The sequence below is a fragment of the Procambarus clarkii genome, chromosome 39 (genome assembly GCF_040958095.1).
Source record: "Procambarus clarkii isolate CNS0578487 chromosome 39, FALCON_Pclarkii_2.0, whole genome shotgun sequence".
NCBI lineage: Eukaryota > Metazoa > Arthropoda > Malacostraca > Decapoda > Cambaridae > Procambarus > Procambarus clarkii.
This window is the reverse complement of record NC_091188.1, coordinates 42,419,036-42,434,999: the sequence shown is the minus strand read 5'-3', so window position 1 is coordinate 42,434,999 and position 15,964 is coordinate 42,419,036. Positions and strand designations below refer to the sequence as shown.

Below are 15,964 nucleotides of genomic sequence, written 5' to 3'. Positions count from 1 at the left end.
AGGTGTTTGGTTAGGCCAACCAGTTGCATTGTTTATGGAGTGCCAGATGGAACGAGGTGGCTTAGTTCACTGGCTAACCAGCTCATTAATCATACCAGCAGACAGTCATTTGTCTATCTTGACAGGCAGTCAATAAACCACTGTTAAGCTGGGATTATCACACACACACACACACACACACACACACACACACACACACACACACACACAGGAGGCCAGGCACAGGATACAGAATAGGAGATGAAGTACTTAATGAAACGAACAGAGAGAAAGATCTTGGAGTTGATATCACACCAAACCTGTCTCCTGAAGCCCACATAAAAAGAATAACGTCTGCGGCGTATGCGAGGCTGGCTAACATCAGAACAGCGTTCAGGAACCTGTGTAAGGAATCATTCAGAATCTTGTACACCACATATGTGAGACCAATCCTGGAGTATGCGGCCCCAGCATGGAGCCCGTACCTTGTCAAGCACAAGACGAAGCTGGAAAAAGTTCAAAGGTATGCCACTAGACTAGTCCCAGAACTAAGAGGCATGAGTTACGAGGAAAGGCTGCGGGAAATGCACCTTACGACACTGGAAGACAGAAGAGTAAGGTGGGACATGATCACAACCTACAAAATCCTCAGGGGAATCGACCGGGTAAACAAGGATAAACTATTCAACACTGTTGGAACGCGAACAAGGGGACACAGGTGGAAACTGAGTACCCACATGAGCCACAGGGACGCTAGAAAGAACTTGTTCAGTGTGGGAGTAGTTAACAGGTGGAATACATTAGGCAGTGATGTGGTGGAGGCTGACTCCATACACAGTTTATAATGTGGATATGATAGAGCCCAATAGGCTCAGTAACCTGTACACCAGTTGATTGACAGTTGAGAGGCGGGACCAAAGAGCCAAAGCTCAACCCCCGCAAGCACAATTAGGTGAGTACACACACACACACACGGAAATGCCAGGAGGCCGAAGAGAGATTTATACCAACGGTAAAGGGAAAAAATAAGAAGGAATATAATAACCCATGGTTTAATAGACAGTGTCAGGAAGCAAAAATGGCCAGCAGGCGGGAGTGGAGGAAGTACAGAAGACAGAGAACAGAGGACAACAGAAGCAGATACAACAGAGCTAGGAACGATTACATTAACATAAGACGAACATCGGAAAGGGACTATGAGAACGATATTGCAATCAAAGCAAAAAAACACCCTAAGTTACTACACAGTCATATAAGAAGAAAAATGTCGGTGAACGACCAAGTGACAAGACTAAGGAAGACAGAGGGGGCATATACTGAAAGTGATAAGGAAATCTGCGAGGCACTGAATGCCAGTTTCCATGGAGTGTTCACTACCGAGCCTGAGCAGCTCCCATTGTTGGAAGGGGTTACCCTAGATGAAAGACTATCAGATATAGAGGTGACAGCGGAGGAGGTAATGAAACAGTTGACAACTCTAGATGCAACTAAAGCAGTTGGACCAGACAAAGTATCACCGTGGATACTAAAAGCAGCAGCACAGGCCCTCAGCGTGCCTCTGGCAATGATCTTTAATGAGTCACTTATGTCAGGAGAATTGCCCAGTTGCTGGAAGAAGGCAAATGTCGTGCCGATCTTCAAGAAAGGTGATAGGGAGGAGGCACTTAACTATAGACCTGTATCACTGACAAGCATCCCCTGTAAAATACTGGAAAGAATAATTAGGCTACGACTGGTTGCACACCTGGAGAACATTAGGTTTGTGAACAAACATCAACATGGGTTCTGGACAGGGAAATCGTGCCTAACAAACCTTCTGGAATTCTATGATAAAATAACGAGGATAAGGTCGATATAAGGTAGGTAAAGATAAGGTAATATAAGGATAAGTAACTGTAAATTTATTGCTAGGTGAACAGGGGCATTACGGTGAAAGAAGCTCTGCCCATTTGTTTTCCGCCATCGCCGGGGATCGAACCCCAGGATTACGAGTACTAAGTGCTCTCCACTCAACCACCAGGCGCCTCTGTCTCTCTCTCTCTCTCTCTCTCTCTCTCTCTCTCTCTCTCTCTCTCTCTCTCTCTCTCTCTCTCTCTCTCTCTCTCTCTCTCTCTCTCTCCTCTCTCTCTCTCTCTCTCCTCTCTCCTCTCTCCTCTCTCTCTCTCTCTCTCTCTCTCTCTCTCTCTCTCTCTCTCTCTCTCTCTCCTCTCTCTCTCTCCTCTCTCCTCTCTCCTCTCTCTCTCTCTCTCTCTCTCTCTCTCTCTCTCTCTCTCTCTCTCTCTCTCTCTCTCTCTCTCTCTCTCTCTCTCTCTCTCTCTCTCTCTCTCTCTCTCCCCCCCCCTCCCTCCCTCCCTCCCTCCCCCCCCTCCCTCCCTCCCTCCCTCCCTCCCTCCCTCCCTCCCTCCCCCCCCCTCCCTCCCTCCCCCTCTCCCCCTCTCCCTCCCTCCCTCTCCCTCCTCCTCTCCTACACACCTGCCAGACACACGTGTAAACACAGGTGCCGCCAAGATGGTACTTAAGATGGACCAATTCCTCTGATAATAACAACATCTCCCACATTTTACTCTATATATTTAAGGTTTATGACGCTTGTTTCGTGTAGTTAGGAGCAGTAAGAGTGATTACTGAGGCGCGGAGGAGTTCCCAGTCACTGTGGTGACTCTTTACCTCCTGTAAGGTCTTGTACTGTGAGCTGTCAGTCACTGTGGTGACTCTTTACCTCCTGTAAGGTCTTGTACTGTGAGCTGTCAGTCACTGTGGTGACTCTTTACCTCCTGTAAGGTCTTGTACTGTGAGCTGTCAGTCACTGTGTAGACTGTTTACCTCCTGTGAGATCTTGTACTGTGAGCTGTCAGTCACTGTAGACTGTTTACCTCCTGTGAGATCTTGTACTGTGAGCTGTCAGTCACTGTGTAGACTGTTTACCTCCTGTAAGGTCTTCAAGTGGGTGGTTCGTGTGAGATAATCACCGTACCTCAGCCTCTCTGCCTCATCAGCAGGTCCACCTCGTAAACAAAGACTTAATGCTCGTTAATTCAGCTGTAAAAGGCACTGATTAAGAACCAAGAAAACTTATCTTGAGGTGATTTCGGGGCTTAGTGTCCCCGCGGCCCGGTCCTCGACCAGGCCTCCACCCCCAGGAAGCAGACCGTGACAGCTGACTAACTCCCGGGTACTTATTTACTGCTAGGTAATAGGGGCATAGGGTGAAAGAAACTCTGCACATTGTTTCTCGCCGGCGCCCGGGATCGAACCCGGGACCACAGGTTTACGCGTCCAGTGTTCTATCCACTCAGCCATTGGCTACCATGTTCGACTATTTCTCGATGCAACCCGTCCTCGACTCAAGTCCATTCCATCCAGCGGTCAACCCCACACACGCATTCATAAATTTTAACATGCTGTTCATTCAAAACGGGAATTTTCTCAAGTATAAATTTATATTATAATTAGCATATTGTGCATATATAGGCATAGGTTAGGTTAGGTTAGGATAGGTTAGGTTAGGTTAGGTTAGGTGTTTAGGTTCTGTTGGGGATTATTTGTATTTGTAGTACGTGGGTGAAGCATTTATAGCGTTGTGGTTCGAACACCAGTCGTCAGTGAAACACTTGTTCCGGAAGTGTTCGAACGTCAGCAGTTGTGAGTCGTGTGTAAACCGCTTTTCATTCATAAACACCTGGGGGGTTTGGCGGGTGCATGGAATCACTTTTGAATCTTTGTTTGGAGGACGGGCTGCTCGATGACTGGTTCCCTAACGACCTCTGTTCGAATCCCAACTCCGTAAATGCTTGAGACACGTGTTATAAATCAGCCCGTCCTCCAAACAAAGACCCAAAAGTGATTCCATCCACCCGCCAAACCCCCCAGCTGTTTATGAATGAAAAGCGGTTTACACACGACTCACAACTGCTGACGTTCGAACACTTCCGGAACAAGTGCTTCACTGACGACTGGTGTTCGAACCACAACGCTATAAATGCTTCACCCACGTACTACAAATACAAATAATCCCCAACAGAACCTAAACACCTAACCTAACCTAACCTAACCTATCCTAACCTAACCTAACCTATGCCTATATATGCACAATATGCTAATTATAATATAAATTTATACTTGAGAAAATTCCCGTTTTGAATGAACAGCATGTTAAAATTTATGAATGCGTGTGTGGGGTTGACCGCTGGATGGAATGGACTTGAGTCGAGGACGGGTTGTATAAATGTATATAATTGCCGGCAGGACCTGACCACCTAATGTAACCTAATATATGGACATGTAAACACTTATAATATATAATAATAACAATATATATATTAAAGATAATGGGCCAGGACGGATCGAAACGTCGTCGTTTCCTTCATATTATGATGAGTAGTTTGGTCATTATATCTTCAGCCCCGTTATTGTGCACCCCGTCCTCCACACACACACACCCGACCACCATTCCATCCACCCGCCAACCCCCCCCCCTCCATACCCTCCCCCCCCCCTCCCTCCACAATCTTCCCTGCCCAGTTTGCCTGCCATCTTACCCAGGAGGCCCCTGGGGGTGCGTGCACCCTTTCACTTACGTGAATGTGTGCCACTGTCAACTTGCAACACTGGGGGGTGGGGGGGTAGACGGTTGCAACACTGGGGGGCTGCAACACTAGGGGGCTGCAACACTGGAGGATGCAACACTAGGGGGCTGCAACACTGGAGGCTGCAACACTAGGGGGCTGCAACACTGGAGGCTGCAACACTAGGGGGCTGCAACACTGGAGGCTACAACACTGGGGGCTGCAACACTGGAGGCTGCAACACTAGGGGGCTGCAACACTGGAGGCTGCAACACTGGAGGCTGCAACACTGGAGGCTACAACACTGGAGGCTACAACACTGGAGGCTGCAACACTGGGGGGCTGCAACACTGTGGGCTGCAACACTGGAGGCTGCAACACTGGAGGCTGCAACACTGGAGGCTGCAACACTGTGGGCTGCAACACTGGAGGCTGCAACACTGGAGGCTGCAACACTGGAGGCTGCAACACTGGGGGCTGCAACACTGGAGGCTGCAACAATGGGGGCTACAACACTGGGGGGCTGCAACACTGGGGGGCTGCAACACTAGGGGGCTGCAACACTGGGGGGCTGCAACACTGGAGGCTGCAACACTGGGGGCTGCAACACTGGGGGCTGCAACACTGAGAGCTACAACACTGGGGGCTGCAACACTGGGGGCTGCAACACTGGAGGCTGCAACACTGGAGGCTGCAACACTGGAGGCTGCAACACTGGAGGCTGCAACACTGGGGGCTGCAACACTGGAGGCTGCAACACTGGGGGCTACAACACTGGAGGCTGCAACACTGGGGGCTGCAAATCTGGGGGCTGCAACACTGGGAGCTGCAACACTGGGGGCTACAACACTGGAGGCTGCAACACTGGGGGCTGCAACACTGTGAGCTACAACACTGGGGGCTACAACACTGGAGGCTGCAACATTGGGGGCTGCAACACTGGGAGCTACAACACTCGGGGCTACAACACTGGAGGCTGCAACACTGGGGGCTGCAACACTGGGGGCTACAACACTGGGGGCTACAACACTGGAGGCTGCAACACTGGAGGCTGAAACACTGGGGGCTGCAACACTGGGGGCTGCAACACAGGGAGCTACAACACTGGGGGCTACAACACTGGAGGCTGCAACATTGGGGGCTGCAACACTGGGAGCTACAACACTGGGGGCTACAACACTGGAGGCTGCAACACTGGGGGCTGCAACACTGAGAGCTACAACACTGGGGGCTACAACACTGGAGGCTGCAACACTGGAGGCTGCAACACTGGGCGCTGCAACACTGGGCGCTGCAACACTGGGGGCTGCAACACTGGGGGCTGCAACACTGGGGGCTGCAACACTGGGAGCTGCAACACTGGAGGCTGCAACACTGGGGGCTGCAAATCTGGGGGCTGCAACACCGGGAGCTGCAACACTGGGAGCTACAACACTGGGGGCTACAACACTGGAGGCTGGAAATCTGGGGGCTGGAACACTGGAGGCTGCAACACTGGGGGCTGCAAATCTGGGGGCTGCAACACTGGGAGCTGCAACACTGGGGGCTGCAACACTGGGAGCTGCACCACTGGGGGCTGCAACACTGGAGGCTGCAACACTGGGGGCTACAACACTGGAGGCTGCAACACTGGGGGCTGCAAATCTGGGGGCTGCAACACTGGGAGCTGCAACACTGGGGGCTACAACACTGGAGGCTGCAACACTGGGGGCTGCAACACTGTGAGCTACAACACTGGGGGCTACAACACTGGAGGCTGCAACATTGGGGGCTGCAACACTGGGAGCTACAACACTGGGGGCTGCAACACTGGGGGCTGCAACACTGGGGGCTACAACACTGGGGGCTACAACACTGGAGGCTGCAACACTGGAGGCTGAAACACTGGGGGCTGCAACACTGGGGGCTGCAACACTGGGAGCTACAACACTGGGGGCTACAACACTGGAGGCTGCAACATTGGGGGCTGCAACACTGGGAGCTACAACACTGGGGGCTACAACACTGGAGGCTGCAACACTGGGGGCTGCAACACTGAGAGCTACAACACTGGGGGCTACAACACTGGAGGCTGCAACACTGGAGGCTGCAACACTGGGGGCTGCAACACTGGGCGCTGCAACACTGGGGGCTGCAACACTGGGGGCTGCAACACTGGGGGCTGCAACACTGGGAGCTGCAACACTGGAGGCTGCAACACTGGGGGCTACAACACTGGAGGCTGCAACACTGGGGGCTGCAAATCTGGGGGCTGCAACACTGGGAGCTGCAACACTGGGAGCTACAACACTGGGGGCTACAACACTGGAGGCTGCAAATCTGGGGGCTGGAACACTGGAGGCTGCAACACTGGGGGCTGCAAATCTGGGGGCTGCAACACTGGGAGCTGCAACACTGGGAGCTACAACACTGGGGGCTACAACACTGGAGGCTGCAAATCTGGGGGCTGCAACACTGGGAGCTGCAACACTGGGAGCTACAACACTGGGGGCTACAACACTGGAGGCTGCAACACTGGGAGCTGCAACACTGGGAGCTGCAACACTGGGGGCTACAACACTGGGGGCTGCAACACTGGGAGCTACAACACTGGGGGCTGCAAAACTGGGAGCTGCAACACTGGGAGCTACAACACTAGGGGCTACAACACTGGGGGCTGCAACACTGGGGGCTGCAACACTGGGGGCTGCAACACTGGGAGCTGCACCACTGGGGGCTACAACACTGGAGGCTGCAACACTGGAGGCTGCAACACTGGGGGCTACAACACTGGAGGCTGCAACACTGGGGGCTGCAAATCTGGGGGCTGCAACACTGGGAGCTGCAACACTGGGAGCTACAACACTGGGGGCTACAACACTGGGAGCTACAACACTGGGAGCTACAACACTGGGGGCTGCAACACTGGGAGCTACAACACTGGGGGCTGCAACACTGGGAGCTACAACACTGGGGGCTGCAACACTGGGAGCTGCAACACAGGGAGCTACAACACTGGGTGCTACAACACTGGGGGCTGCAACACTGGGAGCTACAACACTGGGGGCTGCAACACTGGGAGCTACAACACTGGGAGCTACAACACTGGGGGCTGCAACACTGGGAGCTGCAACACTGGGAGCTACAACACTGGGGGCTGCAACACTGGGGGCTGCAACACTGGGGGCTGCAACACTGGGGGCTGCAACACTGAGAGCTACAACACTGGGGGCTACAACACTGGAGGCTGCAACACTGGAGGCTGCAACACTGGAGGCTGCAACACTGGAGGCTGCAACACTGGGGGCTGCAACACTGGGGGCTGCAACACTGGGTGCTGCAACACTGCGGGCTACAACACTGGAGGCAGCAACACTGGGGGCTGCAACACAGGGGGCTGCAACACTGGGGGCTGCAACACTGGGAGCTGCAACACTGGGGGCTACAACACTGGGGGCTACAAGACTGGAGGCTGCAACACTGGGGGCTGCAAATCTGGGGGCTGCAACACTGGGTGCTGCAACACTGGGGGCTACAACACTGGGGGCTACAACACTGGGGGCTGCAACACTGGAGGCTGCAACACTGGGGGCTGCAACACTGGGTGCTGCAACACTGGGGGCTACAACACTGGGGGCTACAAGACTGGAGGCTGCAACACTGGGGGCTGCAACACTGGGGGCTACAACACTGGGGGTTGCAACACTGGGGGCTGCAACACTGGAAGCTACAACACTGGGGGCTGCAACACTGGGGGCTGCAACACTGGGGGCTACAACACTGGGGGCTGCAACACTGGGGGCTGCAACACTGGGGCTGCAACACTGGGAGCTACAACACTGGGGGCTGCAACACTGGGGGCTGCAACACTGGGGGCTGCAACACTGGGGGCTGCAACACTGGGGGCTGCAACACTGGGGGCTGCAACACTGGAGGCTGCAACACTGGAGGCTGCAACACTGGGGGCTGCAACACTGGGGCTGCAACACTGGGAGCTACAACACTGGGAGCTACAACACTGGTGGCTGCAACACTGGGGGCTGCAACACTGGGAGCTACAACACTGGGGGCTGCAACACTGGGAGCTACAACACTGGTGGCTGCAACACTGGGAGCTACAACACTGGGGGCTGCAACACTGGGGGCTGCAACACTGGAGGCTGCAACACTGGGGGCTACAACACTGGGAGCTACAACACTGGGGGCTGCAACACTGGGGGCTGCAACACTGGGGGCTGCAACACTGGGAGCTACAACACTGGGGGCTGCAACACTGGGAGCTACAACACTGGTGGCTGCAACACTGGGAGCTACAACACTGGGGGCTGCAACACTAGGAGCTACAACACTGGTGGCTGCAACACTGGGAGCTACAACACTGGGGGCTGCAACACTGGGGGCTGCAACACTGGGAGCTACAACACTGGGGGCTGCAACACTGGAGGCTGCATCACTGGAGGCTGCAACACTGGGGGCTGCAACACTGGGGGCTGCAACACTGGGAGCTACAACACTGGGGGCTGCAACACTGGGGGCTACAACACTGGGGGCTGCAACACTGGGGGATGCAACACTGGGGGCTGCAACACTGGAGGCTGCAACACTGGGAGCTACAACACTGGGGGCTGCAACACTGGGGGCTGCAACACTGTAGGCTGCAACACTGGGAGCTACAACACTGGGGGCTGCAACACTGGGGGCTGCAACACTGGGGGCTGCAACACTGTAGGCTGCAACACTGGGAGCTACAACACTGGGGGCTGCAACACTGGGGGCTGCAACACTGGGGGCTGCAACACTGGGGGCTGCAACACTGGGGGCTGCAACACTGGGGGCTGCAACACTGGAGGCTGCAACACTGGAGGCTGCAACACTGGGGGCTACAACACTGGGGCTGCAACACTGGGAGCTACAACACTGGTGGCTGCAACACTGGGGGCTGCAACACTGGGAGCTACAACACTGGGGGCTGCAACACTGGGAGCTACAACACTGGTGGCTGCAACACTGGGAGCTACAACACTGGGGGCTGCAACACTGGGGGCTGCAACACTGGAGGCTGCAACACTGGGGGCTACAACACTGGGAGCTACAACACTGGGGGCTGCAACACTGGGGGCTGCAACACTGGGGGCTGCAACACTGGGAGCTACAACACTGGGGGCTGCAACACTGGGAGCATCAACACTGGTGGCTGCAACACTGGGAGCTACAACACTGGGGGCTGCAACACTGGGAGCTACAACACTGGTGGCTGCAACACTGGGAGCTACAACACTGGGGGCTGCAACACTGGGGGCTGCAACACTGGAGGCTGCAACACTGGGGGCTACAACACTGGGAGCTACAACACTGGGGGCTGCAACACTGGGGGCTGCAACACTGGGGGCTGCAACACTGGGAGCTACAACACTGGAGGCTGGAACACTGGGGGCTGCAACACTGGAGGCTGGAACACTGGGGGCTGCAACACTGGAGGCTGGAACACTGGAGGCTGGAACACTGGAGGCTGCAACACTGGGAGCTGCAACACTGGGGGCTACAACACTGGAGGCTGGAACACTGGGGGCTGCAACACTGGGGGCTGCAACACTGGGGGCTGCAACACTGGGTGCTGCAACACTGGGGGCTGCAACACTGGAGGCTGGAACACTGGGGGCTGCAACACTGGGGGCTGCAACACTGGGGGCTGCAACACTGGGAGCTACAACACTGGGAGCTGCAACACTGGGGGCTGCAACACTGGGGGCTGCAACACTGGAGGCTGCAACACTGGGTTCTGCAACACTGGGAGCTGCAACACTGGAGGCTGCAACACTGGGAGCTACAACACTGGGGGCTGCAACACTGGGGGCTGCAACACTGGAGGCTGCAACACTGGGAGCTACAACACTGGGGCTGCAACACTGGGGGCTGCAACACTGGAGGCTGCAACACTGGGGGCTGCAACACTGTAGGCTGCAACACTGGGAGCTACAACACTGGGGGCTGCAACACTGGGGGCTGCAACACTGGGGGCTGCAACACTGGGGGCTGCAACACTGGGGGCTGCAACACTGGAGGCTGCAACACTGGGGGCTGCAACACTGGGAGCTACAACACTGGAGGCTGCAACACTGGGGGCTGCAACACTGGAGGCTGCAACACTGGGGGCTACAACACTGGGGCTGCAACACTGGGAGCTACAACACTGGTGGCTGCAACACTGGGGGCTGCAACACTGGGAGCTACAACACTGGTGGCTGCAACACTGGGGGCTGCAACACTGGGAGCTACAACACTGGGGGCTGCAACACTGGGAGCTACAACACTGGTGGCTGCAACACTGGGAGCTACAACACTGGGGGCTGCAACACTGGGGGCTGCAACACTGGAGGCTGCAACACTGGGGGCTACAACACTGGGGGCTACAACACTGGGAGCTACAACACTGGGGGCTGCAACACTGGGGGCTGCAACACTGGGGGCTGCAACACTGGGAGCTACAACACTGGGGGCTGCAACACTGGGAGCTACAACACTGGTGGCTGCAACACTGGGAGCTACAAAACTGGGGGCTGCAACACTGGGAGCTACAACACTGGTGGCTGCAACACTGGGAGCTACAACACTGGGGGCTGCAACACTGGGGGCTGCAACACTGGGGGCTACAACACTGGGGGCTGCAACACTGGAGGCTGCAACACTGGGGGCTGCAACACTGGAGGCTGCAACACTGTGAGCTACAACACTGGGGGCTGCAACACTGGGGGCTACAACACTGGGGCTGCAACACTGGGAGCTACAACACTGGTGGCTGCAACACTGGAGGCTGCAACACTGGGAGCTACAACACTGGGGGCTACAACACTGGGGCTGCAACACTGGGAGCTACAACACTGGAGGCTGGAACACTGGGGGCTGCAACACTGGGGGCTGCAACACTGGGAGCTACAACACTGGGGGCTGCAACACTGGGGGCTGCAACACTGGAGGCTGCAATACTGGGGGCTGCAACACTGGGGGCTGCAACACTGGGGGCTGCAACACTGGGGGCTGCAATACTGGAGGCTGCAACACTGGGGGCTGCAACACTGGGGGCTGCAACACTGGGAGCTACAACACTGGGGGCTGCAACACTGGGGGCTACAACACTGGGGCTGCAACACTGGGAGCTACAACACTGGGGGCTGCAACACTGAAGGCTGCAACACTGGGAGCCACAACACTGGGGGCTGCAACACTGGGGGCTGCAACACTGGGAGCTACAACACTGGTGGCTGCAACACTGGGGGCTGCAACACTGGGGGCTGCAACACTGGGGGCTGCAACACTGGGGGCTGCAACACTGGGGGCTGCAACACTGGGGGCTGCAACACTGGGGGCTGCAACACTGGAGGCTGCAACACTGGGAGAGAGGCGGAGGAACAAGACAGATAATATGGGAAATCTTATCACAGCCGGATGTCAGCCATCACTCTCACTTGATGGTCCATTACTCTCCCCCTCACCTCTCCCCCCCCCCTTTTTTTGGGGGGGGGGAGTAAAGAGGAAGGAGAGGCATAGGTGAAGGGAAGTATAGAAGTGGGAAATACAGTGAGAGGTATGAAAGCAGGCGGGCTGTCCGCCTTGCTGACACCATGTGTGGGTGTTGGCAGGTAAGCTAAGCTGGCTCCCTCTTGTCAGGGAGCTGTGAGTGTGTGAGAGGTTCTTCACATGTGTTTCTCCATATGTGGATGTCCATAGATGAATACTGTGTAGCATTCATATATACACACTCCGATGCTTCCACACATGTTGTTCTGTTTAAGGCTCTTTATTTTATTATTATTATTTATCGAGTTGTTCATACATATTATATATCGAGTTGTTCATACATACACATATATGAACTGTTCATATATATATATATATACATATATAACTCATCTGGAGATTATATACTGTGGGGCGGAGTTTTCGTCCAGAGAATCGAGGCTCTTGGGCCACCAGCTGTGGGAGCGGGGCGTCTCATCTTGGGCCACCAGCTGTGGGAGTGGGGCGTCTCATCTTGGGCCACCAGTTGTGGGAGTGGGGCGTCTCATCTTGGGCCACCAGCTGTGGGAGTGGGGCGTCTCATCTTGGGCCACCAGTTGTGGGAGTGGGGCGTCTCATCTTGGGTCACCAGCTGTGGGAGTGGGGCGTCTCATCTTGGGCCACCAGCTGTGGGAGTGGGCCTTCTCATCTTGGGTCACCAGCTGTGGGAGCGGGGCGTCTCATCTTGGGCCACCAGCTGTGGGAGTGGGGCGTCTCATCTTGGGCCACCAGTTGTGGGAGTGGGGCGTCTCATCTTGGGCCACCAGTTGTGGGAGTGGGGCGTCTCATCTTGGGCCACCAGCTGTGGGAGTGGGGAGTCTCATCTTGGGCCACCAGCTGTGGGAGCGGGGCGTCTCATCTTGGACCACCAGCTGTGGGAGTAGGGCGTCTCATCTTGGGCCACCAGCTGTGGGAGTGGGGCGTCTCATCTTGGGCCACCAGCTGTGGGAGTAGGGCGTCTCATCTTGGGCCACCAGCTGTGGGAGTGGGGCGTCTCATCTTGGGCCACCAGCTGTGGGAATGGGGCGTCTCATCTTGGGCCACCAGCTGTGGGAGTGGGGCGTCTCATCTTGGGCCACCAGCTGTGGGAATGGGGCGTCTCATCTTGGGCCACCAGCTGTGGGAATGGGGCGTCTCATCTTGGGCCACCAGCTGTGGGAGTGGGGCGTCTCATCTTGGGCCACCAGCTGTGGGAATGGGGCGTCTCATCTTGGGCCACCAGCTGTGGGAGTGGGGCGTCTCATCTTGGGCCACCAGCTGTGGGAATGGGGCGTCTCATCTTGGGCCACCAGCTGTGGGAATGGGGCGTCTCATCTTGGGCCACCAGCTGTGGGAGTGGGGCGTCTCATCTTGGGCCACCAGCTGTGGGAGTGGGGCGTCTCATCTTGGGCCACCAGTTGTGGGAGTAGGGCGTCTCATCTTGGGCCACCAGCTGTGGGAGTGGGGCGTCTCATCTTGGGCCACCAGCTGTGGGAGTGGGGCGTCTCATCTTGGGCCACCAGCTGTGGGAGCGGGGCGTCTCATCTTGGGCCACCAGCTGTGGGAGCGGGGCGTCTCATCTTGGGCCACCAGCTGTGGGAGTGGGGCGTCTCATCTTGGGCCACCAGATGTGGGAGCGGGGCGTCTCATCTTGGAGTAATCTTTCAAACATTGGGTCCTCTAACATTTCGATGGTGTTCCACACCCTGATGGCTTGGTGCTGCAGTCTGATGTTTAGTGGCTGTATGTTCAGGAGTTCGTGGAGCTCCTGGATTGTCTGATCATATGGTGGACGGTGTTTTGCTGCTCTCCTTAGCGCCTTATTTTGTACTGCTTGCAGTTTCTGCATGTTAGTTTTCTTTATGGTGTGTAGTGGTACTGGGGGATATTCTAGATGCGGCCGAACTAGAGCCTTATATAGGTGGATCTGAATGTTAGTACTGAGGCTTCGGAATCTTCTCAGTTTTCCTAATGCTGCTTTGGCTTTGTTTAGTCGGTCCCTTACATGAATTTGTATCCCTGTTCTATTTATCATAAGTCCCAGTATTCTGCCTACCTCCGCATATTGGATCGGCTGGTTATCAAGGATGATGGGGTCCGGGTTTCTTTTCGCAATGTGTATTATCTGAAACTTTTGTCTGTTGGTGCTAATTTTCCATTGCTTCTCAAAGTTGTTTATGAGTTCAATTGCTGCCTTGGTCTTGTCGGCTAGTAGCGGCTTTGATGGGCCCGGTTGGCATATTATTTGGGTGACATCGTCAGCGTATGTGATGTATTCTGGTACAGATGCAACAGGTACTCTGAGAGAGAACTCTATCAACATCAGAGGCCCGAGACTGTTCAACACGCTTCCACTACACATAAGGGACATAACTGGCCGACCCCTCACAGTGTTCAAGAGAGAACTATCAACATCAGAGGCCCGAGACTGTTCAACACGCTTCCACTACACATAAGGGGCATAACTGGCCGACCCCTCACAGTGTTCAAGAGAGAACTATCAACATCAGAGGTCCGAGACTGTTCAACACGCTTCCACTACACATAAGGGGCATAACTGGCAGACCCCTCACAGTGTTCAAGAGAGAACTATCAACATCAGAGGTCCGAGACTGTTCAACACGCTTCCACTACACATAAGGGGCATAACTGGCAGACCCCTCACAGTGTTCAAGAGAGAACTATCAACATCAGAGGCCCGAGACTGTTCAACACGCTTCCACTACACATAAGGGACATAAATGGCCGACCCCTCACAGTGTTCAAGAGAGAACTATCAACATCAGAGGCCCGAGACTGTTCAACACGCTTCCACTACACATAAGGGGCATAACTGGCAGACCCCTCACAGTGTTCAAGAGAGAACTATCAACATCAGAGGCCCGAGACTGTTCAACACGCTTCCACTACACATAAGGGACATAAATGGCCGACCCCTCACAGTGTTCAAGAGAGAACTATCAACATCAGAGGCCCGAGACTGTTCAACACGCTTCCACTACACATAAGGGGCATAACTGGCCGACCCCTCACAGTGTTCAAGAGAGAACTATCAACATCAGAGGTCCGAGACTGTTCAACACGCTTCCACTACACATAAGGGGCATAACTGGCAGACCCCTCACAGTGTTCAAGAGAGAACTATCAACATCAGAGGTCCGAGACTGTTCAACACGCTTCCACTACACATAAGGGGCATAACTGGCAGACCCCTCACAGTGTTCAAGAGAGAACTATCAACATCAGAGGCCCGAGACTGTTCAACACGCTTCCACTACACATAAGGGACATAAATGGCCGACCCCTCACAGTGTTCAAGAGAGAACTATCAACATCAGAGGCCCGAGACTGTTCAACACGCTTCCACTACACATAAGGGGCATAACTGGCCGACCCTTCATTGTCCAAAAGAGAACTCGATAAACACTTCCCTGATCAACCAATCTGTGAATGTAGCTAGGGGAGTGCTGGGTGTAGCTAGGGGGGTGCTGGGTGTAGCTAGGGGGGTGCTGGGTGTAGCTAGGGGAGTGCTGGGTGTAGCTAGGGGGGGTGCTGGGTGTAGCTAGGGGAGTGCTGGGTGTAGCTAGGGGGTGCTGGGTGTAGCTAGGGGTGCTGGGTGTAGCTAGGGGAGTGCTGGGTGTAGCTAGGGGGGTGCTGGGTGTAGCTAGGGGAGTGCTGGGTGTAGCTAGGGGGGTGCTGGGTGTAGCTAGGGGAGTGCTGGGTGTAGCTAGGGGTGCTGGGTGTAGCTAGGGGGTGCTGGGTGTAGCTAGAGGAGTGCTGGGTGTAGCTAGGGGAGTGCTGGGTGTAGCTAGGGGAGTGCTGGGTGTAGCTAGGGGAGTGCTGGGTGTAGCTAGGGGAGTGCTGGGTGTAGCTAGGGGGTGCTGGGTGTAGCTAGGGGAGTGCTGGGT

At 55.3% G+C, this 15,964-nt stretch overlaps 2 protein-coding genes across 2 annotated transcripts in view; one reads left to right on the top strand and one right to left on the bottom strand.

Moving 5' to 3' along the window:
- LOC123748358 (uncharacterized) overlaps nt 1-15,964 on the top strand; it is a 140,374-nt gene that overhangs the window by 44,086 nt on the left and 80,324 nt on the right. The gene's annotated exons all lie outside the window — the stretch shown is intronic.
- LOC138372715 (calphotin-like) overlaps nt 4,788-15,964 on the bottom strand; it is a 13,638-nt gene continuing 2,461 nt past the window's right edge. The window contains exons 2-3 of the mRNA XM_069338228.1: nt 5,180-7,905; nt 4,788-5,036 (exon numbers count right to left, since the gene is read on the bottom strand). Of these exons, the coding sequence (XP_069194329.1) occupies nt 4,788-5,036; nt 5,180-7,905 (2,975 nt within the window). The remainder of the gene's footprint in view (nt 5,037-5,179; nt 7,906-15,964) is intronic.